The 24,687-nt window shown below is 41.3% G+C and overlaps 1 protein-coding gene across 2 annotated transcripts in view; it reads left to right on the forward strand.

The window, feature by feature from the left end:
* The window catches only part of AFF2 (AF4/FMR2 family member 2), a 263,475-nt gene that overhangs the window by 99,586 nt on the left and 139,202 nt on the right, over positions 1-24,687 (forward strand). For both annotated transcript variants that reach the window (XM_026079836.1, XM_026079846.1), the window contains exon 4: positions 2,442-2,486. In XM_026079836.1, the coding sequence (XP_025935621.1) occupies positions 2,442-2,486 (45 nt within the window). The remainder of the gene's footprint in view (positions 1-2,441; positions 2,487-24,687) is intronic.

A 24,687-nucleotide genomic window follows, 5' to 3' on the forward strand; every position in this document is an offset into this window, starting at 1 on the left:
GAATTGGGAGAGCCCTGAGAAACAAGTAAGAACGTGCTTTGCCCTGTGTTAATAGTCCAGGGCACATTTAGGACATTTCTAGACGAAGGAATACATGCAGCGCCACGGCCAACCATCAGAAATGGCATGTGCAATGGCTAAATGAAGGGAGGGCTCTGCACCTCCACTGCGCCAAATCCTCCTAGTCCGACCAGCTCAGCTGGAGTTTGAGCTGCTCTTGTTACTGTGTAGGAGTTTTTGTAGTTGGTGGTAACTTTGTGGTTGTAACTGCAGAGTTATTGGGGGGGGGATATTTGTTTTGTTTTCTCTTATGCCAACATAACTAACTTTTCCATGAAAAAATTCAAGAGTGTTTTAGAGACATATATTCCCACTATTAACCAGCACATTGCAGTAATACTGTTTTTGCTGATCTGAAGGGTGGTGGGTATAGGTTAACTGGATTCCTCTCTGACTGAGAAGTTGCTTATGAGGTGTGAAAAACACAGATAAGCAAAGAACTTAGAGGTTTAGAGGAAAAAGTGACTGCAGTGAAAAGTAGGAGGATGTYGTAAGGGCAATGAAGCATTGGAAAAGCAAGTAATGTGATATGAAGGTGGAATCAATGCCTATTGCAGTAAATGGTAACTGTCCATTGGAAATTTTCAGCCTAGGTTTGCTAGGTAGCATTTGAGTTGAGTAGAAAATGGGAACAAATTTAAAGCTCTTTTTTTTGGTTGATTAGTTTTTCTTAAGTGAAATCATGGAAAATGATAACCTGTAGTTACTAAAGTACATAAAGTCACTAATATTCCTCCCKTGTAGTCATATTCACTCGAGTACCAACTCAAGTATCAATATCTTTACCAAGATATTGATGAATTTGGGGGARTTCAGAGAACAATGCTGAAATATGCTAAAAGGATGGAAAATCTTGTTTATCAGGAAAGAAAGTGAAAGTTGAACATGCAGCATAGGAGAGGAAAAAAGTGGAGTATAACGCTACATGTCTGTGTAAGTATGAAGGAAAGTAATGAATTACTTAGAGTACTGGGAAGAGCTCTAGAAACAGAGGCTGAGGTGACACTAAAAGCAAAATTTAAGCTAATTATCATAAAAAAAGCCAAATAAACTAAAACACTACTCCAAATTTTATTAAGGGGAGGGGTTGGAGACCCATTTCCCTAGAGTTTTTGAATGAGACTAGTCAAAATACTAGAAGATATGGGAAAATGCGGTGCATTAGCAGGGAATGAACTTGACCTAATAGGTCTTTCTGGTCTTTGACTTTTGTAGCTTTATGGATTTATTCTTGAAGCTTAGTGCTGGTTGAAATATAGGAGGAAAGCAGGTCAGTGCTTTCAGTCAGGCTCTATAGCAGATTAGGAAGACAGGGATTAAATTTAGTCATGAATGTCCCTTACCAAGTAGTTACCAAGGGCAATAAGGTAGAAGTATTGGGCGGAAAAATCTCTCTGAATATTTATGTGTACCAAGCACTTACCTCCTCTAGGCACCTCCCTGAGTATTGTCTCTTCCTCTTCTGCTGCACCCCCATGACAAGAACCTGTCATCTGTACTTGCAAGTATGGAAAAACAGTTGTATGTATGGGTCAAATCTGCCTGTTGTTTATGTAATTGTTCACAGTATTTAGAGTTTTTGTGCTATTTTATATACTTGGGATGAGAAATTGTGGCAAATGCTATAATGCATTTAAACAAGTATATTGTTTGATTAGAAGATGTTAAGGGCACCAGTGTCTGTGTGTGTGTGTATATGCGCATGCATGCGTGCTTGCGTGCATAGATATAATGCATCTTTCCCAGGAGAGGGGGAATAGCTGTCATGCCTCCCAGGATGGATTTGTGTGTGCTGTTCAGTCTTCAGAGGCTACTTAACCTGGAACAGGTCAAAGTGAGGGACAAGAGAATCAGCAACCACCCTTATAGTCTAACCAGTATTTTACTACAGTATGTGTTTAAGTTTTAAGAGCTGTCTTGGCTGTTAGCCTATTAAGCTGTAGGATAAGATAGTTGATAACAGCTTTCTCCTAACTGCTATCACCTCTGTCCTTAGGTGCAGCAGGCTGTAAGTTAAACCAAACTGCATGCTCTCTCTGAAGGCTGCCGATAGGAATAACAGTGGGATCTTCTTCAATTATAGAAGTTTCAGGCAATTCTAGTGCCAGTTCTCAACTGTGAGGAAATCAGTGTACTTTATTGCTTCAAAAGTACCATTCCTAGCAAAAAGCAGCGCAAAAGAAAAAAACAACTTTTGACAAAATGAGTCCTGCTGATGATTTATGTTGATCTGAACTGGAAAATTCTGTAGGCAGCAAGCATGGATGCAGCAGTCTTCAGATGGAGGCAGTTCCTTGTTAGCTCTTCACCTGCGTAGTTACAGTCACTGAACTTTGCATCCACAGCCTGACTAAACATTTCTTTTTATTCTTTAAACTTAGGTTACCCTTCCCAATGACTCCAGCTGTGTGGAAGAAATATTACGGGTGAGTAATACCCTTTGCTTTTGTATTTTTTTTATAATTGTAGTACTGTTGTTTCACCTTTTGTGGAGAAGACTTATAAGGCTGTCTTTAACATTGTAGTTAAATAATAATACATCAGTGGGTCTGTATTAAAGAGACACAGCCAAGTTTTGGTAGACCCAGAATGCTGCTTAATGGATAAGGTCAGTTCTCCTAATAGTCCACATCTGCCAGCTTATCTCAGTCAGGATTTACAGCCTTTCCTGTTCTTTTTTAACCTCTCAGTCTCTGTAAGCCTCTTCAAGACTCATTTCTTTCCTACCCTGAGGCAGAGTCACCTTAATTCTCCCACTCGCAGACTGGCCTTCTTTCTTCTTCCCAAACTATAGTTTCTTTGCATTCACAGTTATGTTAAAGACCTACAGATGGTTTTTTTCTGGGAGCTCTGGCCAGTAGCTGAATGCAGAGAGCCAAAACAGCCATTCCAAACTTCGTATGGCTTAATCGCAACAAGAAAAAGATCATATAACAAGAAAAATGGGGAGATATGGGAGTAAATGCAACAAGTTTTATAAATGTAAATCTGTCTTACTTTAACTGTGGGAAGGGCTTTGCCCTAGAGAGGCCAACCTTGGCATCCTCCATTGGCAGTAAGGTTTGTCTGGGGGTAGGTTTGCACCCCACCAGCCCCTATCTGGGATTTAGGGTTTTCTACATTATGGTTTCAGTTTCCCAGTTCTCAGAGTGGCCTCCCTGAGATTACCGGCCAACCTGCTGCTTTCAGGATAGTGGGGATGATGCTTCAATGGGAACTGATGTTTGCCATGCCCTTTTCACTAGCAGCAAGTAGAAGGCTACTGGAAATGTTTGTCTGCGTGCCTACCTTTGCACAATCTAACCCAGACCTGATTTCATGTACAGCACTCATGCATCAAACTTGCTCAAACAGAGATGGACAGATACTGCTCGTAAAACAGATTAGGCTTTGCAGTATTCATTGCCATCCTTGGGGAAATTGTTTGGGTGGAAACTTGCTCCTGTTTTGTGTACACACATCATTTTTTGGACGATGTTGAAGTCCTTATGTGTTGTCAGTGTTTCTGTAGAAGTAAGTTGAACCAGCAAGCAAGCATGCATGTGCAAACCTGTAATAATGGGCAAGTATGTGTCTGTGTGTGCACCCAGCAGCAACGAAGGGAAGGAAATAAATAAAACTTAGTTTCAGCCTTTGAAGTGGGAAGAGGGTTATTACCTAAAGGACACTAAGGCAGCAAAAACAAAGAAAACGTTGAAAGGCTCTGCAAAATACTTGGTACATTTTAAATGTCTTCTTCCCCTGTTTATGTATTTCAATTAGGTTCATTACTATAGTTGGGATGAATGATTTGCCAACTGGGTAAAGCAGTTGTTTTCAGTAAACATCATCAAAAGCAAATGTGATGTAGCATATTTCAAGGATCAATCATCCAGGTGACAGTTTTAATGTGGGAGCAGTACGTATAAATCACAGGAAGCAGAAATGTTTTTTTCTAATCAAGATGAGRTGATCTTGTTTCCTACCTCATGTCTGTAATTTGAGTCAACAAACGGGCAGAATTTCCCGGGCTTGGTGTGATCCCTGCCAAAATCAGTGCAGGACTTCCCACAGCCTTCAATGAATTTGGGTCAACGGCAGACTCGTGGGAGAGGCACTCTGCAGCCATAGGTAGCGCCTCATCCTGTGAGCAGGTCCATTAAATTCAGGGTGGTGGGAGAAGGCTGGGCTTTGGCACTGGCACACGGGTACGCAGCTGGCACCTGAAAATGGGATACAATGGGATACAACCTGGCAGGTCTTTCTCACCGGAGGGTGCCACAGCCACCCTGAGCTGCCCTTGCTGTGCCCCGGGGTGCAAACTGGTAAGCGTCAGGAGGCATTCCCTGGCACACAGGAGAGCGCCTGTGCCGGGGAGCGCGAACCTCAGTCCCAGCCGGTGGCCTTCAGTGGCACGGCTTTAGGCTTTCAACTTTGTATGGTGCTAAGGCACGCGGGGAAGGAGAAGTACCTGAGTTTTGCCAATGGCTTTGTTCGTGTCAAATTTACAGTGCAGAACAAGCTGGTGGGATACGTGTTTTGGCTGCGTGCAGTGTCTCGTATTCTACTCGACAGGCAAAGGAGAGAAGATAGGTGAGAGACCATGATGCCTGGCAACGGTCGAAATCCATCTCCTGGGTGCCTGTGGGAGTCCTGGGGGGGATATTCAGGCTGACAGTGGCTCCAGGTGAAAGAGGTGACCCATGGCTTCAAGCAGCACCGTGTGCTTTGAGAACCTGGGGCAGGTTCCCAGCTCAGACAGACACTTTCTGGCTTCTTGGGGCCATTTACCTCTGCTCGAAGAGTGTTGGCTTAGCTCTCTGATGCCAGCTTCCCGACGTAAAAGGTGGGCATTAACGTTTCTACACCTGTCAGGGATGTTGCAGAGGGAAACACAAGAAGGATTGCAAGGCACTCGGGTCCCGAAGGGAGATAGATGGGGGTGTGACAGAGTGCGTTTTGACCAACTGTTTGAGTTTGAAGTAAATGGAGCATGTTTTGCTCACTACTGCCTGAATCTGTCTTGCACAATAGGAATTGTGACAGAAAAGAGAGTGCAGCCCAAGACATCTGGCGGTATGATGCACTTATTACAGAGGCAGCTAATAAATCCAAAGCAACACCGTTGCACCCACATGTATCATTGCAGCTGCTTAGCAAAAAGTTTGTAAGAATTGGCAATTTCTGGGCAAGAGCTGCAGGCCTCCGGTGCTGCTGGAGCGGCAGGAGGAGGCAGGCGCGCCACCTGCCCGCTCCCGGGCTGCCCTTCAGGGCATCTCATGGCTCTAAGTTTCTCTTTTTTTTTTTCAAGTCAGGAAATTGAGTGACTTAATTCAGTTTCACCCCTCAGAAAGACACAGTATCTCTTGTAGTTTGTTTTTCACTAGACTTCACAAGTAAGAGGGACCTAAGCTAAGATCTGTGACCTCTGATTTTACAGAGCTCTTTTTTCAAGCTGAACTTGATTAATGGTTTTGTAAATGTAGAGGTTTGCAATTCCTAATCTCCGTCTCGATTTATTTTTCTTAAAAAAAAAAAAAAAGTTTAATTGAGCTTATGGTCAAAATTTTCCAGTCCAGAAAGGGGAAAGGTCCTGAGCCTATTCAGACCCCTGAGTCTTTAGAGACAAAATTTCACAGTCCTTCAGATTTCCTGAAACATTTGCTCCCTTATGTCATCTTGTGTAAATGCCTCAAGAGCTGTTCATGATACTACAACCAAAGGTTAATGGCAGACCAGTCTCCTCTTGATTTTGTTTTTTTTAACCAGGATGGCTGAGGATGTTGTTAAAAATAAATAAAATAATAAAACCTGTGTTTTACAACTAAGACCAAGCTGTACAAGTAGTACAGAGGATTTGCATTTATTAGGAGTTACTAATCCCAAATAGAAAGATGGAGGTGAAAACATTGATGCTCAGCATGCTTTCTTCTGTTCCAAAATGTGACTCACAGCCAACRTAATAGCTTTGAAAGTGTGACTACAATGGAAGACAGGCAATCAACAGAGTGTGTGTGTGTGTGTGTATGTGTGTGTGTGTGTGTGTGTAATTCACATTTTATTAATATGGATTTAAATTAAGTTGTCACTTGGTGTGTGCAGTCATTGAAAAATGAATTCATTGAAATGTTGTGATACAAACTGCAGATGGGGAGGAAGAACTGACATTTTAAACCAATATTCTGAAGCTGATACTCATGCCACTTATTTCAGTGCTTTATATCAGTGTGCCTTGCTGTCACTGCGTATTATTTGAAGCCGTTGTGCTGGACCAAGCATTGGGGGGTAGGTGTGACCCAGTGAGTGTGAACTAGCAGCGATCCTTTTTCTGCTTATAGAGAGCATGGAAGAGACCTCCCTTAGCATTGGTTTTCTCCCCTGGAAAATCTTTCAGGCTCCTCAGGGGTCTCTGGCTATTCTCTTGAAGACAGTCATTTTGACTACCGCCAAAAAACAGCCACCTTTAGGTAAACAGGCAATAAGTGTACAATGTTAAACAGGGAAGAAAACAAACTTCACTTAAATAACTTTTCTTGTGGAATTGTAGTTTAAGTTAAAACTTTGGCTCAAGTGTTCAAGTAATTGAGTAGACATAATCCTTCTGGTGCCAGGTTCCGGTCTGAATACATAAAGCTCTGGTGTCTGTGTTGCTAAATAGCTGGGTAGACACTTCTATCTAAAAATCTGTCCCTGTTTAGAGGAACAAAAGAATTCCTGTAGGTGTATATTCACTGTAGTAAACCATCAAATAACTAGATGGACTTCTGATATTATACGGACACCTATGATATTAATTAAAAGCTTTCTAGTCTGGAAGCAAAACAAATCCTAAATATAATTTAGTTTGTAATTAGTATAAATATGACTGGAGTTAAATGAGCGAAGTCTATAATTTGTATGGTCTTCTATTCTTCTGATGATTAGCTTGTATCTAATGACACTGGAGAATATGTAAATTGATCAGCAGGTGAAAATGCCCTTGACTGGGTAAATTATGTGTAGTATTGCCTTTCTCATGACAATTGAAAGCACTAATGGATTTAATATGTATCATCCATAGCTGAGGTGAGCTGTTCACAGAGCAAAATTAGACTGTAGCAGATATAGCCCATTATTTGCCCCTAAGTAATTGTTTTCTCTTCTAAAATACAAACCAGTATTGAAGAACGATGCTAAATCTAATTATTATAATTGTAATTTGAAAAATACAGGTACGCTGTCCAGTGTGGTTACAAATGCACTTAGTAGCTGACAAGCAGTTTAAATATTTTCATGTGGAATCTGGGGGGTTTGCTGGGGAGGACATGATGTGAATTTAAAATGATTATCCAGACGTCACTGGAGAAGTGAATAACGAGCTGACTGGCCTAGTAAATCATGTGAACCTGTCAAATGTGGGAACACGTTGGGGAGGAGATGATGTCAAGTAACAGTAACTTAGCAACCTGGCATTTAGCTGTCCAGAGAATGAGTAAGAGTAGCCACTTTTAAATAGCTGAGTAAATAAATGAATCCCTATATGTCTTAGGTGTGCTGTAAAAATAGCCCAGCACCGTATGTTTTGTGTCAAGCTGCTTCTTTCTGCTGGATAAGGTGATTTATTATTTCTATTGAAATGAAAAAATGGATTGAAAAGTTAACCCATGTGTAAATGTGTATCAGCGGCCTTTGTCCCTTGTCTGGCGTGCAGCCTGTGGAAGCAAGCGTGCAGTGAACAGGTAATAGCCTGCCTTGAAACAGGCAATGTGTTACAACTGTAGGTTTTTTCCTTAGACCTTGATTATGCACATGAAGATCTGGATGGATAAAAACAATTAATTTCTTAGCAATATCCAGGCATTTTCATCTCTTTATCAAGATTTTCTCAATGGAGGCAGAACCAGTTTCTGCTCTCACATCAGAATAAATCAAGGGTAATTCCACTGACCGCTGATCTCATCTGAGTTCATTGAATTCTTCTTCCTCCCACGCTGGTATAAGTTGGCAGCAGCTCCACTTATGTTGCTGTTGTTGCTATTAAATAAAAAGGAGTTGCCTCTGCATTGCTTTGTATATACTTGAGAGCAGCAACTAGTCCTTTACTCTGTGGACTCTCTAGGTGTAGTTTCACTCAAGAAAGATGAAAATGCTGTGCAGTGCTTCAAGAGCAGCTCTTGTCTAGTTTGGTAGATGATCAGTTCAACTCTCACATTAGTGCCACCAGAAGCATTCGGCAGCAATTTCAGGAAAGTCAAAAGAAGCCTTTTCCCAGCATTTTTTGCATTGTCCAGCCATGTACACACAGGCATGTTTGGATCAATATTTGGAGTCATTTGAGCATGGCCTGGCATAGGCTCTGAAGAGCAAAAGGCTCTTTGGGAGTTGGAGAAGACAGCCTTGGGTGTGCCTGGACCCGCAGCACAGAGGCTCACCTTTGTGATGGTACATGAGCGACCCAGCTGTGAGCCAGTGCTTTGCCGAACCTGGGAGCATTATCCCAAGGCTGTCGGTACTAACCTGRAGGTACATAATGCAGAAAGCCCAAAGCTAACTTTGTTGGAGTAGAAGGTGGGCCTGAGTGCTCAAGTACTGTCTTCTTCGGTTGATTTCATGGGCCACGATTGCATTGCTCACACGACACAGGTTAGGCATGTGAGGAGTATACTTGTGATGTAGATATATACCATAAATCTGCTTTGTGCTGCCAGATCAACACAAGACAGGCTTCACACTGTTGGGGAGGTGATGGGGAGAAAAGGTTGGCTGTCTGATCTGATGAATGCATGTGGGTGTGCAGTGTTTCTGTGTTCGAAAGGTGGTGTTTTGCACCTGCCTGATATAGGGATAAATGCCTCTTCAAGATGTAAGGCAGCAAAAGATTAGACCTTTGTGAGGACAGACAAGCAAGGTCTGATTCCAGCCTGCAGGCACATTTGTCAAAAAAAGGTTTTATTTTTGTAACAATATTAAACAAATTATTTAGTGAAGAACTTTGAAATGTAAAATCTGATTATTATATGGGTCTATCGCAGCTTGTCTACACTGTAACAATAAAAAAAGATTACAAAAGGTATTCAGGAAAAGAGCGGAGGAGATTGCAGTGCACCTATTTCCAACTCACTATTCAGTTCTGTTTTCTTATCTCCCTCAACATAAAATTTTAACATATGTTTCTGTAGTGCCAAATTGAAATGTTGCCGATTTCAGTAGTATTATATAATTCTGCTATCACTGCCAGATTTAGTATTACTACTAAAATTACTGTAAAGTGAACTGACATCATCACTGGAGTTTGGATACACATTAGCACTCCTGAAGAGAATGAAAGGACTCTCATCTCTCTCTACTAAATGAAAATGTGTTAATTCTCTTCTGCTTTCCAAGCTCTTCAGCATCTCTTTTGCACAAAAACAAGAACTTTCAGTTTTGCTCCCTCACTTACAATCAACTCCAAAACAATCTRATATGGACTGCAACAAGTTACATGCTCTGCCTCCTCCCTCCTGATTCAGTATACTCTGTTATAACAGAGAATGTTAAAAAAAAAAAAGTTAAAAGGCCAGTTTTAAAATCTTTAAAGTGATCTTAAGCTGCACCTCTTTGTGGCACTTAGAAGTTTGGATCACTTCATATACTTCTTTTCCAAATACTCCTAACTTTCCTAGCTCCAGAAATAACTGGGCATGAAAGAGACAAAAAAAAAGTGGAAAAAACAATTGATGGAGTTTTGTAGTTGAGTGGAAATCTAAAGAATATCATAAAACTGCATAGCCATAAGATTTCTACTCCAGATTTGCAGACCCATGGGACCTGACTTCCCGTCCCTTTTTGTCATTGTAAATAAGGAGTACCTCCCTTATCTTCAAGTGAAAGTGAGAGAGAAAACAGACCTGAGGAATCTCAGATTTCAGATGACCTTCAACTTTTTGTATACTTCCCTGGACAGAAATGGACCAAACTGCTGAACTCAATGACAAATTTTAAACACTTCTGCACCATTACAGTCTTTGGTTCTAGATGTACCATGTCCTTCAAGGACCTCAAGGGCTGTATGAGCTGATGTTGTATTAAAACATGATGAGGGACTTCTGAACCTGCCCTGTGCCCGCCTTGAAGTATTGCTCCCAAATCCAACATGACCGATAACAGCAACTGCTGACACCGCATCCCGTGCTGTCAACCAAAGAGCCACCTGAAGCTAGTATGCTCCACTTCTGTATCTTACTGCCAAAATATTAGCCAAAAAAAGGTCGTCGTATTTTGAAATATAGGTGGTAGAATATTCCTCTGGTCTCAGATTAATCATTTCTGTTATTTCATCTTGTCCTGTCAAAATGAAACATTGTTAAATATGGGCATTGAGTGTTTAAACTGCTAGCAATGTTACCTTTCATTTAAGTAGATTAATAATGTGTACTCTGCATAACAAATTGCTTTAGGCACAGAAAAAAGACATTGAAAACATATTAAAATCAAGTTAGGCTTTCCGAAATGAGTGCATGCTTTAGAAACAAATCTGGTTTGAAATGACAAAACCTATAGCCTCTTCTRTGAGCTCTGTATCAGACAGAAGGTAAGGGCTCCATGTTTTTCAGCTCAGAGGGCAAGTATTGTGTGTTTAAATCACTAAGCTCCTACCTAAGATGTGGTCCCTGTGGGAAGACTCCCCAAAAGTCAGCCAGGCTGAAGGAGCTGGCCCATGAAGTATGAGTGGGTCATGTGTGGTTAGCCAAGGGAAACCGAGACAGGATTAGGCTAGACAGACTTGCTGTGTTCAGGGGAAGGCAGGGCCGTAGCATGAGACTAAACAAATCTTCAGGAAGCATTTAAGGATCTCTCGTCATTGACGTTCTCCTCAGAGGTTGCAGCTGGGCATGACAAGCAAAACCTAAAAAATTTGACTGATGATTAAAAAAAAAAAACATAAAAGGAAAGACCCTGAACTAGAGAAGTGAAGAAAAGGACCAAAAGGGGACTACATACTTGAGACAAACTCAATTTCACTGCTTTAAAACTATACTCAAGATTTTGCAATCTTGGATGCCTCACTGCCCTTGTGCTCTAAGAAGGATAGTGAAGAAAGCAAGAAAGGAGAGGGGAGAAGACATCTGGAGCAGACCTGAAGTGAGAGCTTTGAATCTCATTGTTGATGGAAATTGATGGAAATATTCTATTACAGCAAAGATCTACAATACTTGTTCCCATTTTCTTTATGTACTGCAGTCTGAATTTAACTGGAGTCACTCCTGATCTCTTCTTCTTAAGCTGAGAATACATAGACACCAGCCAAGATACCAGCCAAGAAGTATTTCCTCCCAAGAGACCCCCTGGACGAGCAGGTTCAGAGGAAGGTGACATGCTATTGGCCTCACCAGCCTCCATGCGGCTGGCAGAAGTAGTCTAACATGGGAACACAGTCTTTGAGGCGTCACCTGCCTTAAAACTGTTCTAGAAACCGTCTTTTTTGGGGGAGCATCTCACATCTTTGCTTCTTGCTGTTAAGCTGTAGGCTTTAAGACTTTCGTACAGCATAGTCATTAAAGCCCCTTTTGAAGGTGTCTTCCTTCTGCTTACCCATTAAGATTGTTTCAGCTGGCAAAGTCTGCAGGATGCACCACTTCATTCCTGCCAGTCAAACACTAATATGGTCTGTCTTCCCATCTCTTTGAATCTCCTCTCAATAAATGTTCGAATGTATAGGCTCAGATAAAACATCCTACCTTTAAACTTCCTACATAACCACGAGATGCCCCTTCACTCCACAGTGTCTCCGTCTATGAAATGGGGAAACAGAACCTACTCATATTATCATTGCACCGCAGGGTTAAATTAGTTGCTAGCAAAATGCACTCAGGACCTTAGCTGGAATTATTGGTGTTGTAAGTGTGCAAAAGCAAGACTCAATCAGATATTTAAAATTATACTGCATACTGTGGCTTATCCATTTCTATAGAGGATTTCTAACATTTCTTTAAAGACAGTGTGCCATTGAATTTAATGTTCTGAGAAACCTTATGAACTTCTAATCTATTTTAGCCATATATTTCAAATTGTGCTTATAATTGTGTTTTTTTATTGAATATGTAAGTTCCTTTCAATTTCTTAATACAGTTTTAATATGCATTTGAGAAGAATGCACATTCTGTAGATGGGAGGCACTTCTGAGCATTTTCAAATTGTCACTTTAGAATTGTCACATTTGTTTAATTAGCCTGTAGATCCTGCCATACTGATTTATGTCAGCTGCGTAGCAATTTCTTTGGATAGCTGGTGAATCTGTCCAGATTTTTTTTTTATTTTTTTTTTGCCAAGGAATTTCTCACATTTCTTTGTGATTTAAAAGCAGTCATCCAGGCACACAGCCTTGCAGAAGTCAGCTGAAGGAAATGTCAGGCTGTAGCATTAGAAAGGAAGATGGTTTTATTAGTTCAAGGCGTTAAGGTGTTTGTTGACCATTGTTCAGTGGCAAGAGATAAAAACTGATTACAAACATGAATCTGGAGTTCAGATCTAAGTGCCTGGATTTATGTTTGTTCAGTGTTCTGCATGCGCTGTATATTCTACCTCCTGCAAGTGTTATGGTAGTGCCTACCCATGCTTGCAGGGCTAGGGCACCGCTGTGGGTGTCACTCAAAACCTCTGTTTTCTGTAATTTACAACTCCTCTGTAAAGYTTTCCTCTGTTCCAAAAGGTCTGTGCAATACCTAAGTAAATACCTTTTTTCCCTAGGGAGATAGAAATCATTCATACCTTCTAGCCCTTCACAGGGCAAAATAAGGACAATATGCACATACCCTGACTAGGGAGGCTTGCATGGGTTGCTAATGGGAAAAAAAGGCCGGAGTAGTGTTCATTGTATCTGCTGTTGGCCTAGTGGGTGATTTAAGTCGTGGATGAAATTTCACCTCTCTGGAGCCAAGTTGGAAAATGGGAGTATGGATCTCCCATGAGGACTGCCTTGAGAACTTTTGATGGAATTTATTATACAAGCACTGAGTGTTACAAAGGCCCCTTAAGGCTTCGTAGTCTGTGAGTTTCCTTGCCACATGAGTATTTCCTATTACAGTATATGTTGTTTGCATCACACACCCCAAGGTACAACAATGCATAAAAATATTCTTCTGAACCTCAGGAAAAAAAGTGGGTTTTTTGTTTGTAGCAGAACATTCCCAGTAGTGATAATTTTTTTGAATCAAGCCAATTAATCCCTTCCCACTTATTCCATTWTTTTATCATTTCTAACCTCTGGAGTCCCTAATCTATTCAGTAAAAGGTCTGAGCTGCTAGTTTATCTGAAAAAGGAGTGTTGTACCAGTCAAATACAAACTGGTGCTGAGATTTTTTTGAAGAGCAGCCCCTTGTTCCTGAGTTCAGAAAAAAACAAGAGAACACAGCTTCGAGAGTGAAGTGTTCACTGGAGGCTTCTTTCCATGAAAATAGTTATCATTCTTCTTTTTTTCCTTGGCAATTGAGTCATTGTTACTTTTAAAAGAAGTTGTCATGATCTCCTCATTACCATTTTTCTTAAYATGATAAGTGTAAACTACAAGCAAGCTATCATGTTTGAAAGGATGCAGCAACCCTTAGGAATGTTACACTGCCTGTATTCTTTGAAAAGGCTTAGACTGGGAATTTCACTAAATGTATCATTCTGTCTCCTTTTGCAGCAGCGTTGTCATTTTATAGTGTCTTTCACTTATAACACAAGTTATCCTTCAAAAAGAATGCCATGTTACTGCGTCTAGCCTTTGTATCTCTCTGGCAAAGTGAGATCAACAGCTCCTTTTGGTAATTGYTCGGACATGATAATAAATTGCATGCTGTACTGAAAAAAAACCTCTTTGGCAGGTTTATTCCAGTTCCACTTTGTACGATAACTGGTAATTGTCACTGTTTGACACTTGCTGGAGTTACGAACAGCACTAACTGCTTAGAGCTAACTAGCAACCATGCTTCTACGGGGTGGTCTTTTCTTGGGCTTGCTCCAACTGCGATCCAGATTGCCCATATGACCCCTGATAAACTATTGCTCATGAGCAGTTTGCTATTCCTTTTTGGCCATCTAGAGGCAACAAAGACAATACATGTCATTGTCTAGTAATGTAGATGCATCATTTCCAAGTGCTGGAGCACCAGACTTCCTGCATTTTACTGCTGTGGCTTTTGTACCCTATTCATTGGTTTTCTGGGGAAAAAGAACAACATGTAGTGTTTGGGCAAAGGGTGGCTAAGGCCTCTGTTGCTTTCAGCCCTATTATTATGAGTTGGTTTCTTTCAATGTCGTTTGTTGTCAGATGGTTATGGAAAACCTAATCATGGAAAGGAATCCTGCAGGAAGATATATACACCTGATGCATGGTCCAAACGTGCTGATCTGAAACGTTAGTACTGCTTGTGTGGGACCAAGCACCCTCAGCTGTCACATATCTTAGCAGTTGTTCTGAGTGTGTAATGTTTCCAACCTCAGACTCATTAGCTTTGTAAGAAAGAATGAGCTGGGAAATGCAGAATCAAATGCATGCACGTGACTGGGAATCTGTCTAGCAGAAATGCTGTGGAACCTCCATACCTTAAGGGAGATCAAAAAAAGACCTCAGCTTGCTTTGGCTTTGGTTTTTTTTACTCTTTAAGCTGGCTTATTTGGGTAAGGCTGACATGCCAAAAAAAGTRTTTGCTGCATCAAAACATTTTCTGTAGCACACATCCATTTTTTCTACACCTGTTGGTTTAGCAGGAGTGGATCAAAGGATAAAGTTGGCATGAGTTACAGTACACAGCAATAGGCAGACACAGAAACAGACCTGCTTCATGGCACAAGTGAGGAAAAGGAAATCCAGACTGAAATGTTTCTTCTTTTTCAAAGGCTAGAATTAATATTACGAACGCCAAGTCACATGGTAGGGCTTCAGGTGGCTGCTTAGGTCTTCCAGTAAAAGAAGAGAGCTAAAGGGTTGAGTCTGAGAGACAGCAAGGACTCTGCATCTCTGTTACAGGGCCAGAACCCTAGGTTGATCTTTGGCAAACACACCAGTGCACATTTGACATTGACAAAAAGCAGAGTCCCAGATTAGGTGATCCAATGATTAGGCTTCAGTTGCAGGAGTTTTCTGGCCATCCAGGGCTTGCTGAGTGCTAATCAAGCTGGCTATATTGTTCACCCAGGATTATGCAATCAATATTCACTGTGACATTCCACCGCTGTCCTGAACATTGCATAAGGCAAAAAATGAGACAGTCTTTCCCCTAGAGAATTCATGGTGGAGACTGCATTTTTCCTTCAGTGTGGGAGAAGCAAGTCTGGGACACATGGTGGGCTGGTAGGGAGAACAACAGATGATGAAGAAAAGGAACTGGTAAAAAAGATAGCTTCTGTGAGGACAGGCTTGAGCTTTTCTGGGTTTCCATCCGCACATGAGCCTCAGACTGCTGCTTTAATGGCATTCCAGTTGAGGTGTTGATGAGACATATAGAAGGGAAGCACTCGGCATTGAAGAGAAATGCTGCCCTGGCATGCTCACTCAGGAAAACCCATGTTGCAATACTGCTTGTGTGGTAAGCAGAATAAGAGAGATCTGGCAGCAACTTGGTTTTGGAGGCAAAAAGCAGCTTTTATACAAGATTTCAATGTGTATTGTACAGCAGTGTGTGGTAGCTTCATTTCTTTGTATTTGATGAGTAACAACTTCAAGTCCAATTTTAATGAAATCAAATCATAGCTTATGCAAAAGAATTTGACTTTAAACTCAAATGAGTTGCCTAGCCTGGTTTCTTAATTTCCCCCTATATGCTCTTTCAGACAATTGATGCTCCTGTTTTAAGACTAAAGCTGGTGTCTTCTGGCACAAGTTGATGCTTCCAAATCCTTGGAGATTTTTAGACTCAGCTTCATAATGTTGTCAGGATGTTGGTTATAAACTGGCTAGATGAGTCTAGAACTTAGTGCACAGTGTAGAACTTAAAACATTTCTGCGCTAATTCTACAGAATGAGATGTTTTGTAGTTTAGTTATTTAGCTTTGCCTGACACTTAATTTGGAGATGTTATTTTTTCACTACATTAGCATAAGAGCTCCAGAAATTAAATGCATTTTATAATAGATTATATGGATAAGGTCTTGTCATGTGACTACATAACTCATTGTAGTACTTTTATGAAAAAAGCATGGATTGATTGCATCTGGCAATGTAAAGGAGATGGTGTAATGTATTGTATAAATGTGCACAGTGGAGTGCCTCAGGGTAGGTGCAATCTTGTTTTGTAACTGTAAATTATAGTTCTGCTCTCCTCTTGGTGTGAACCCTAAGTTTTAGGGAAGAAAACAGGCGATTCAAGACATGCTTTTTTGCTTGTGAAGCTCAGGATGGATGGAACAAATTACCAGATTCCCTTAAACAAGTGCCAGCAGTGAATAGTTTCAAAACGCAGTTGCTTATTTACTTGGAGAAACATTGCCAATGTTTTTTAAATTGAAGAAATGAAATTATATGTTGGTATTAGTAACTTTTTAAAGAATTAGCTTTTTATTACTTATTGTGCCTTTGTTTATACTATACTGTTACACTGTCAGAATGTTATGTTGTATTTAAGAGTTCAATGCATACTTCCTATCTCTTGGGGCCATCATGAAAATTAGATGTGCTATCCCTGGAGATGGTAACAAGCAAGTATCATTTTGAATGAATAAAATCAGTGGGATATTATTGTGCATCTCAGTGGGGTTGAGAAGCTGCCGAGAACAGGAGGTATTGCATTGGCCATACTGTCCACAGCAAGACTCTAGTACTGTGTATTGGGCAACAAAGTCATTAGTTTAGTCACTGAGAGTAAGAGAGGAAAGATGCTTGGCTTTCTGGAGATGGGTTTAGTACACATGACTGCAAACACCTGGATATTTATAGGCATATCATTAACTTTTAGGACTGTGTATATGCAGTGTTAACTGAATATCCAGTTTTGGATGCAGTATTAAACAGCTAGGATCTGAGCAAGGCTGCTGCTCTTAAGCTGAGAATTAGTAAGTTTGGAGAATCAGGGGTTACCCTCATCTGTTTGTATTCTTGAACTGCTCTGTGAAAGAGATGGTGCTGACCACCTCTCTGAGAGCATCCCAGATGAGCCAGGCGACAAGTGTGACCTGATCTGGTGCTTCCGTGGTCCTGACCCATCAGTARGTCTCGCCTGACAAATAATTATACAGAAGTATGAGTGCATCACATGGCACAGCATCTCAGATGTGCCTGGCAAAACTCCAAAGCTTTAACCATCTTCTTCCGGCATGCAGCCGTTATGGCCTATCCTTAACAATGTCAACTTATTCTGCAAGTAGAGAAGATGTCTCATGCCTCTCAGATGGGAAGGGGAGTTACCTCAATGGCATTATTCCTGGTCAGTAACTGCCTGTCTTTGAACTCTCAGAATTCTCTTGGTTTGTTGCAAAGGCAATACTTTCTCGTGTTCATCTCCTGGAGTTTCACTCAGCAGCCCAGGGCACRGTCCAAGACAATGACAGCATGGGCCAGGGAGGCAGCTGTATATGCAGGATGCATCTACCTTTGACTGAGTGATTAATCGGGCCTCACTCTTTCACTCTTAATTCTGTCTCACTGTATAAAACTTCTCATGACAGCTCTCCCATATGCTTCCTCTTAGGTTCTGTGCTGTTATTTACACTTTGTGCTTCTACTTCACTAAGTATGTCTTGTGAACCCCCATGTCCCATTTTACTCATATAGATAACCTGAGCATGACAAGAGATACAGCTTCTGCAGATCCATTGTTTGACTCACACTGGAGTAGATTTCCTTTCAGAAGGGGGTGGTTTCGAGTTTTTGCCCCAGGTCAGCATCCTGTGAAAGTCAAAGGTGGTTGTGGTGAGTCAGGAGCGGGAAGATAGGCTGGACACAGGCATTCAGTTCTCTGCTTTCTCTTGCCCACCTTGTTCCAACAAGGGCCTGAGTGGATTCTGTGGTTCTATTGGCACTGCAAAAGCATCTGCCTTAAGAAGGGGCTCCTGACCTCATAGGAAGTAGTTTATCACATTACTCAGGATAGCCTCTTCTAGAGCATAGCACCTCTTCTAGCCGCAGTAGCTCTTGGCCCAAGTCTCCTTTGCGACTCAGGTAGTGCCCCACTAGCCCTAAGACTTAATTATTTGTGTATGTACTTGTGCAAGTTTTCTGTTTGGAGAGCTTCAACAAAGCAAAAGTTGTGTTGCAGTCCACCGCCTATTGATATTTTTACAGTAGGTCACCAGGATGTTGCGTCGCATGTTCCTGAAAATGCCAAGACGGTATGAGAAGGTGCCTGAGGGCAGAAAACCTGCTTGGGATAGTGTTGAAGGACTGTCCTGGGCAGCATGAGCCAAATTCAGGATAGTCTATTTATATATATTTTATTTATTTATTTATTTATTTATTATTATTATACCTTCCTGAGGCAAGCCCCAAAAAGAATTATCCTGAGCCGTCTTGGATAGAACTATCTGACCTGTTTCAGAGGGAAGCCTGGGAATAGCTAGTGTACACACAGCGTGGACCATTAGGTGCCCAGGACCCAGCAGAGAGTGAAGTCATTTGACAGTGTAGACATACTATCATTTAAACTGGTTACTTTTAGGACTGTGTCAGACTTACTAAATTGGAAATTCAGTGGTGGGTTCATGGACGTGGTGTAGCTTCATTATTTTCTCCCTAAAACGTCTCTTGAGCTGAGATATCTTCTCACCGTAATGGAACATTGTTTTTCTCCACATGCACAAGATTGGTTAGAGTAATAAGTACATCAATCATGATTTGCTATTTTTTGTTGCCTTCTAAATGCTCTAAGCAAAGAATATGAGTGTTTTTAGTTATAAAAGCTACAGTATGAGGAAAATATATTGAAAATTGTGAGGTACAGGGGAGGCAAAGAGTATCTGGAAGCTCAATAGAAAGAGAAAATGTTCATATTACTATCACTTTCTTTCTGTAACTAGTTCCCAAATGTTAGCAAAGTAGGAAAGGAAAACATATGCTGTAATGTTTATAGTCAATCCCTGTTAGCTTCTAAAACAATTTCTATATTCATTTTCACTGAATATCATTTTTGTCTGTCCTTTCCCTCCTTATTTCTGGAAAGGAACAGCAAGCCACTCAGTATGAGAGGATGTGGAACACATCCCATTCCCCAGTTGAGCAAATGGGAATTTATTTGTAGTCATGGAGAAAACCCACAAGGTAGACGCTGTGTTTTTAGATTATGGTCAGGGAAATTGTTGCTTTTTGTAGAATAAACTCTAGCTTTTGAATAAGAAACTTGGGTTGGTGTGCACTGTATTTCCAAATAGCTTTCTAGTAGTTTTTGGTACAGTAACAAGATAAATTTTAGGATAACAAAGGCATCATTGCAAATGCCACCACATTGTGTCTCCAAAAATATGTACTGGGCACATGCCACTGCTAATAAATTTGCTGAAATGTTTGCATGAGTATAAAGTTTTCTGCCTTAACATTCATACCAGGAAACCTGACTTTCTCTTGGAGGCCATCAGGTCATCACTGACATCATTTTTATAAATTCTTTTTTCTTCCCTAGAGGGAAAAAGATATGGTACCCCCTTGGTGCTGAGAAAAAATTTTAAGTACTGAAACATGATAATGAAATACATATCCATGAGCTTATCTGTCATGTCCCTACCAGTGTCCTGAATCTCTCCTTCAGGAAGCCTTTGGCCCAGGATAAAGTAGGCCAGATTACCAGTCAGGATATTCCCAAGTGCTAATGCAAATTCTCCATTCGTACATGAGGAATACATAAAAAAAAAAATCTCTTAGTTTTATTTCCTTTGTGTTCCTTTAGGCTGTAGTGTCACTTGCTTATACGTATATATATATAAGTACATGTATATCTTGCCTTAGCCTTTTCCTTATAGATGAGACGAGTTGAGATGGTTTTTAATTCAGTATGCATCACACACATAAAATGTGGCTGCCTCTCATGCATTACTGGCTTCCTAGCAGGGAGAGTTTGATCAAGTCTGTATAAATGCAGAAGACAGAAAGATACTGTGAAACAAGATACATTTTATACTAAGGTTGCATTGATAAATAGTTAATAAAAGGTTAATAAATCATTAATAGATGCTTTAATAAATGGTGAATCTGTTGGTTATCTTTATTCCATCAAGGCAATGGGTTGCTTAGCACCAGCTGTAACATCAAGTTTGTAACAACCTTAAAATATTTATTCATCATGTATTAATTTTTTCCCGAATGCAACTTTAACATACAGTGTAACCAAGAATTTGGAGAAAGTTTAAAGCAACAGATTTAGCTAAAAGCTAAAAGGACCAAGAAGGACAATAGGCAGGGAGATTATGAGAGGTAAGGTACCTCTTTATAGCAGCAAGGCTCTCAGATTGCATTTATTGTTAGAAATCTGTCCAGTGTGGCTCTTCCTCCTCCTGGTCCTTGGGCCTGCTCTCACAACGTGGGCAAAGTGTCAGTGCTGCAGCTGCGCCTAGGTCTTTATGGACTCTAATGCCAGAGCAGGTGGAGAAAAACACCAGGGTTGCTGCTTTCTTCTTTTGCGTCTTTGTGGATCCGTCATCCACAAGACACGGTAAGGGTAGCATTTGGCCAATGGAGATCTGTCAAACTATGGAACAGGAAAACGGGCTGGAAAGGGTCTTAGAGATCTCATCATCTTCTGCACCTTCCCATCCCAGTGCAGGAATCAATTCTGCCTGAGCCTTTCCTGACTGATGTGTGCTCATCTGGTCTTAAACGTGTTCCTCCAAAGACAGAGCCTGTGTAGTTCCCCAAGCAATCTATTTCAGTGCTGGCACAGTCCTTACCATTAGAAAGCTTTTTCTTACATCTAACTGGAATATCTCTGGCTGCAGTTTAAGTTCATATCCACCATAAAACTGGAGAACAGATTATTCTCTCCTTTTGCAACAGCCCTTTCTTTAATTGAAGACTGTTCTCATGTCTCCCCTCAATTCTCCCAAGGGAAGTAGTGTGAGCCCTRTATCTTGGGAGACTTCAAATTAGATCAGGCTAAGCAGTTTAACGTGCACTGGAGGAAGGGAAGCTGCCTCAGTAGAGACATAGAGCTCGTTGCTTTTTTTCATAATGACCTCTTAGAGCCTGGCTCAGTGCTTTTATCTGTATTTAAAAACACTGCACACACTTTGAACGAGAAGGAAATGGTGGAAAAATGAAATAAGGAGAAAGGAGATAAATCTTGAAGAAGGCAATTAATTTTAGGGACTGGTTTTGTAAAGCTATTTTACCATCTGCCCCATATCCCCTGTGCTCAGTTCTCTCATTCCGACCTGTTCCTTGGAAATATGCAAGCTTAAATCCTTCCTCGGTCCTCTCTTTTCATTTAAATCCTCATTTGGCCTTGAATCTCTGCAGCCCTTGAATAGTTTGCTCACACAAGTTGTATTTTTGGTGATTTGTTAGACCTCTTCTGCATGTGTACTTCTTAGTTACTTACCTGAGGGCTTTTACAGCTGAAAAAAGCAGCCTTAGCTGAAGAGACGAGCGTGCCTAGCCCTAATAAATAAAACACATGGATTCAATTAAAACAATGTTTAAATAATTTTCAGAAAGGAGGACGCTTGATGTAACTACATCAGAGGACCACAGTGACTTTTAAGCCAACAAACTGTGCAGGTTTACTTTCTCATTTAATCTCCAGGTCTATAAAAAATGCATACTTCCATAGCAGTCATCTTCCCACTCCTACAGTTAACATGATTTTGGAATTATTTTAAGTCCAAACCATGTGAAAATAAATCCTAACTCGATTTTGTGGGCTTACTTTGTTTCCATTAAATTCCTCTTTAAAACATTTCATATGCTCAGTTTTATTATTGTTACTTCCAGGAATTCCTAAATACTTCCAAATTTGGATTGATAAAACTTTTTTAACTTTTCCTGGAAAAAAAATGAATGTGATTCCCTGACTTCTTTCCCAGGTATTTATAACCCGAGATGTTTACATATATACCTTAACAGATGCACATACAATACTCACACTTCAAATAAGTGATTCTTTACAGTCATAACATATTAGAAGGTAGATATATCAGATTTCACAAATGAAACAGAATAGAGCTTATCAAGTACTTAAAAATGAGGGACTGCCAAAAAAAATCAATGCATTGCAAAGAACAGTGGAGTCCTGTGGATGGTTAAACAAATGACATCCCTTCTCCCCGGGCCCCGATTCCCCAAAGCAATGAGCATGTGCTTCAGGAACAGCGTGGAGGGGAGTTAAGGAGGCAGTCGTGTCTCTGCAGGGTGCAGGGTTGAGGTTGTTTGGCATGTGTGATCCTATCTAGAACTTTCTATCCACTAACACGTACTTCAGCAATAACTGAAGTGAAAAGATGCTTCTGTCATACCTAGCTTATACCTTTGTCATGCATTTTGATGCTCAGAAGAACACTTTATAAACACTTGAATGGGATAGTCCCAGCTTCATTGAAGTTGACTTTTGCCATTGACCTCAGTGGAGTCAGGATTTCTTACATTGTAATTGAATTTCCTCTAATAATATCACACTCATTCTTCCTTTTCCAGGGGTTTTATGTGTGGATGTCCCCTAACAAGGAGWTGAGGAGGTTTGCTTGCAATTCAGCCCGCTGAGTTAGTACTCGAGGACACTGGATGCATTTGGATGATGAATTTTCAGCAATATTTGCTGGCATCCCCTTCCCATGAATACTGGGGTCTCTGTCCAGCCTTTTCTGCCTGGGCAGGGAGAGGCTGAGGTTAAGCCTCTAATTGTAGTCCTAGTGTATGGTTCGGTGCTGCCTTCAGTCAGGCTGTCTGTCTGTCCCTCTTCTAATTACATGATATAGTCTCTGTTTCATCATTTTGCTATGAAAAGATTTGCCACAAAGCAACTTCTGTGGCATAGGAGTTGGCACAGGCATACAGGATTTGGGTTATAATATCTCACAGAAAAGTTGGCTAGATCTTCTTTCCCTTTCCTCTGTGCTGCAGTCCGACGACCAGTGCAGCATGATGTTCTCGTCGTGTCAGCGCGCTGGGCTGCTGCCACCACCACGCCCTGAGGAAGGACAGGCTGCTCACAGCCGCCTCTTCCCTCCTCGCCAGCACCTTTTGGGGCTTGGGCAGTGGGGACAGGTCTGAGCTCCGTGGGCCAAGACCTGAAGCTGCTACAGGAGTGCGGAGACTTGTGTACTCCCCTCTCCTTGGCTCAAGCAACTGGCGAAGCTCATCCCCAGCCGCGATAGCTGTAGCTCTGTGGCCCGTTAGATAAGGCAGAGACTTGCTGACTGCATCTTCAAAGAAATACATATTAGCAGCCAGCTGTAGCCACCCAAGCCATGTTTTAGCCCAGATGCACCTACCACACTACCCTTTCAACAAGAGCCATATTTTATTTAATTATGGGATGTTATATTTTCACTTGTGCAGTGTTAGCAGTGGCTGTCAGGGCACCTACAGAAACCTGTGTACTCATAAGCTTTGTTATGACTGGCCCTGGGCTTTGAGGAGCGTGAAGCTGCTGCTAGGACGTTCATTTTGATGCAGTCGGTATCAGGCCATTGCATGCAAACCTTCCCAGATCAGACTCTCTTTCTTTGTGTCCCTTGTCTCATAAAAAAGTCTTTTCTGAGCTTTGTAAGCAAAGAAAAACAACCAAGACAAAGATATAACAGATCGCCAGAGACAAGTGTTACTGCCTGTCTGAATATTTATTAAATTAAAAACAAAGATAAGAGAGAATGGAGCGGCATCTACCATAAAATACACTCATTACAAGGGCATTTACAAGCTTTGCCTAAAACAACACTTTTGCAGTTTCTCTATTTTAGCAATCTTTTCCCCTCTTCTGAAAAAAACTCCAGCTTGCTCCCATGGAAGTCCTGGTTCTAGGCCTCAGTATGAGTAGGCATGCTGTGAACTTTCTCTTTTTTTTGTATTTCATAGCCATGGGCAGATGGGTAGTTTCTTTGAAGACAGTTGGAACAGGGGTTTAAGTGATGCTTCATCACATTGATACAGAGAATGGGCCTGTTGCTTAGATGATCCAGTAGTGTAGGTCTTCACTAGAGACTTGCGTTTCCAACCTGACTGCAGGCTTTCTGTGTAACCTTGGGCAGTCACCTAATCTCTCAGTCCCTTATCATAAAATGGGATTGGTAACACCTCCTCGCACTTGCAGAGTGCTCTGACACTCGACRTAGCGTGCCACAGTAGGTGCCAAGGGCCAGCACTATGAGAAAACGCTTTGGCCCTTAGGACACCCTCACCCCCTCGTCTACGCCAGGCACTCATGCTCCAAGTCTGCTCCAGCTTTTCAGACCTGGCTCTGGCTTATTCTGCCACTATGGAGATGCAATCCATATAGGGTGCCTATGCAATCCAGGAAGGATCCGCTTCCTGCTTGGACTTTGCAGACAAAACCCCACTATAAAACTCTTACGATGGCTTCATCCATATATAGCTTGACAGGCTGACCATGGAAGTGGAGTCAGCTGCCACCTGATAAAAGCACACACGGTTGAAATTTTCATGAATATAACCTGTTGTCACCCTTTTTCCTAGGAAGTGTTGCCTACTGGGTAGTTAAGACGTTTATCTACCATGTAGCGATAGATGGTGATACCTCCTAAGCAAGTGCATCCCCCAAGCCCTGTGGAGA

The sequence above is a fragment of the Apteryx rowi genome, unplaced genomic scaffold (assembly GCF_003343035.1).
Source record: "Apteryx rowi isolate R43461 unplaced genomic scaffold, aptRow1 scaffold_115, whole genome shotgun sequence".
Taxonomy (NCBI): Eukaryota; Metazoa; Chordata; class Aves; order Apterygiformes; family Apterygidae; genus Apteryx; species Apteryx rowi.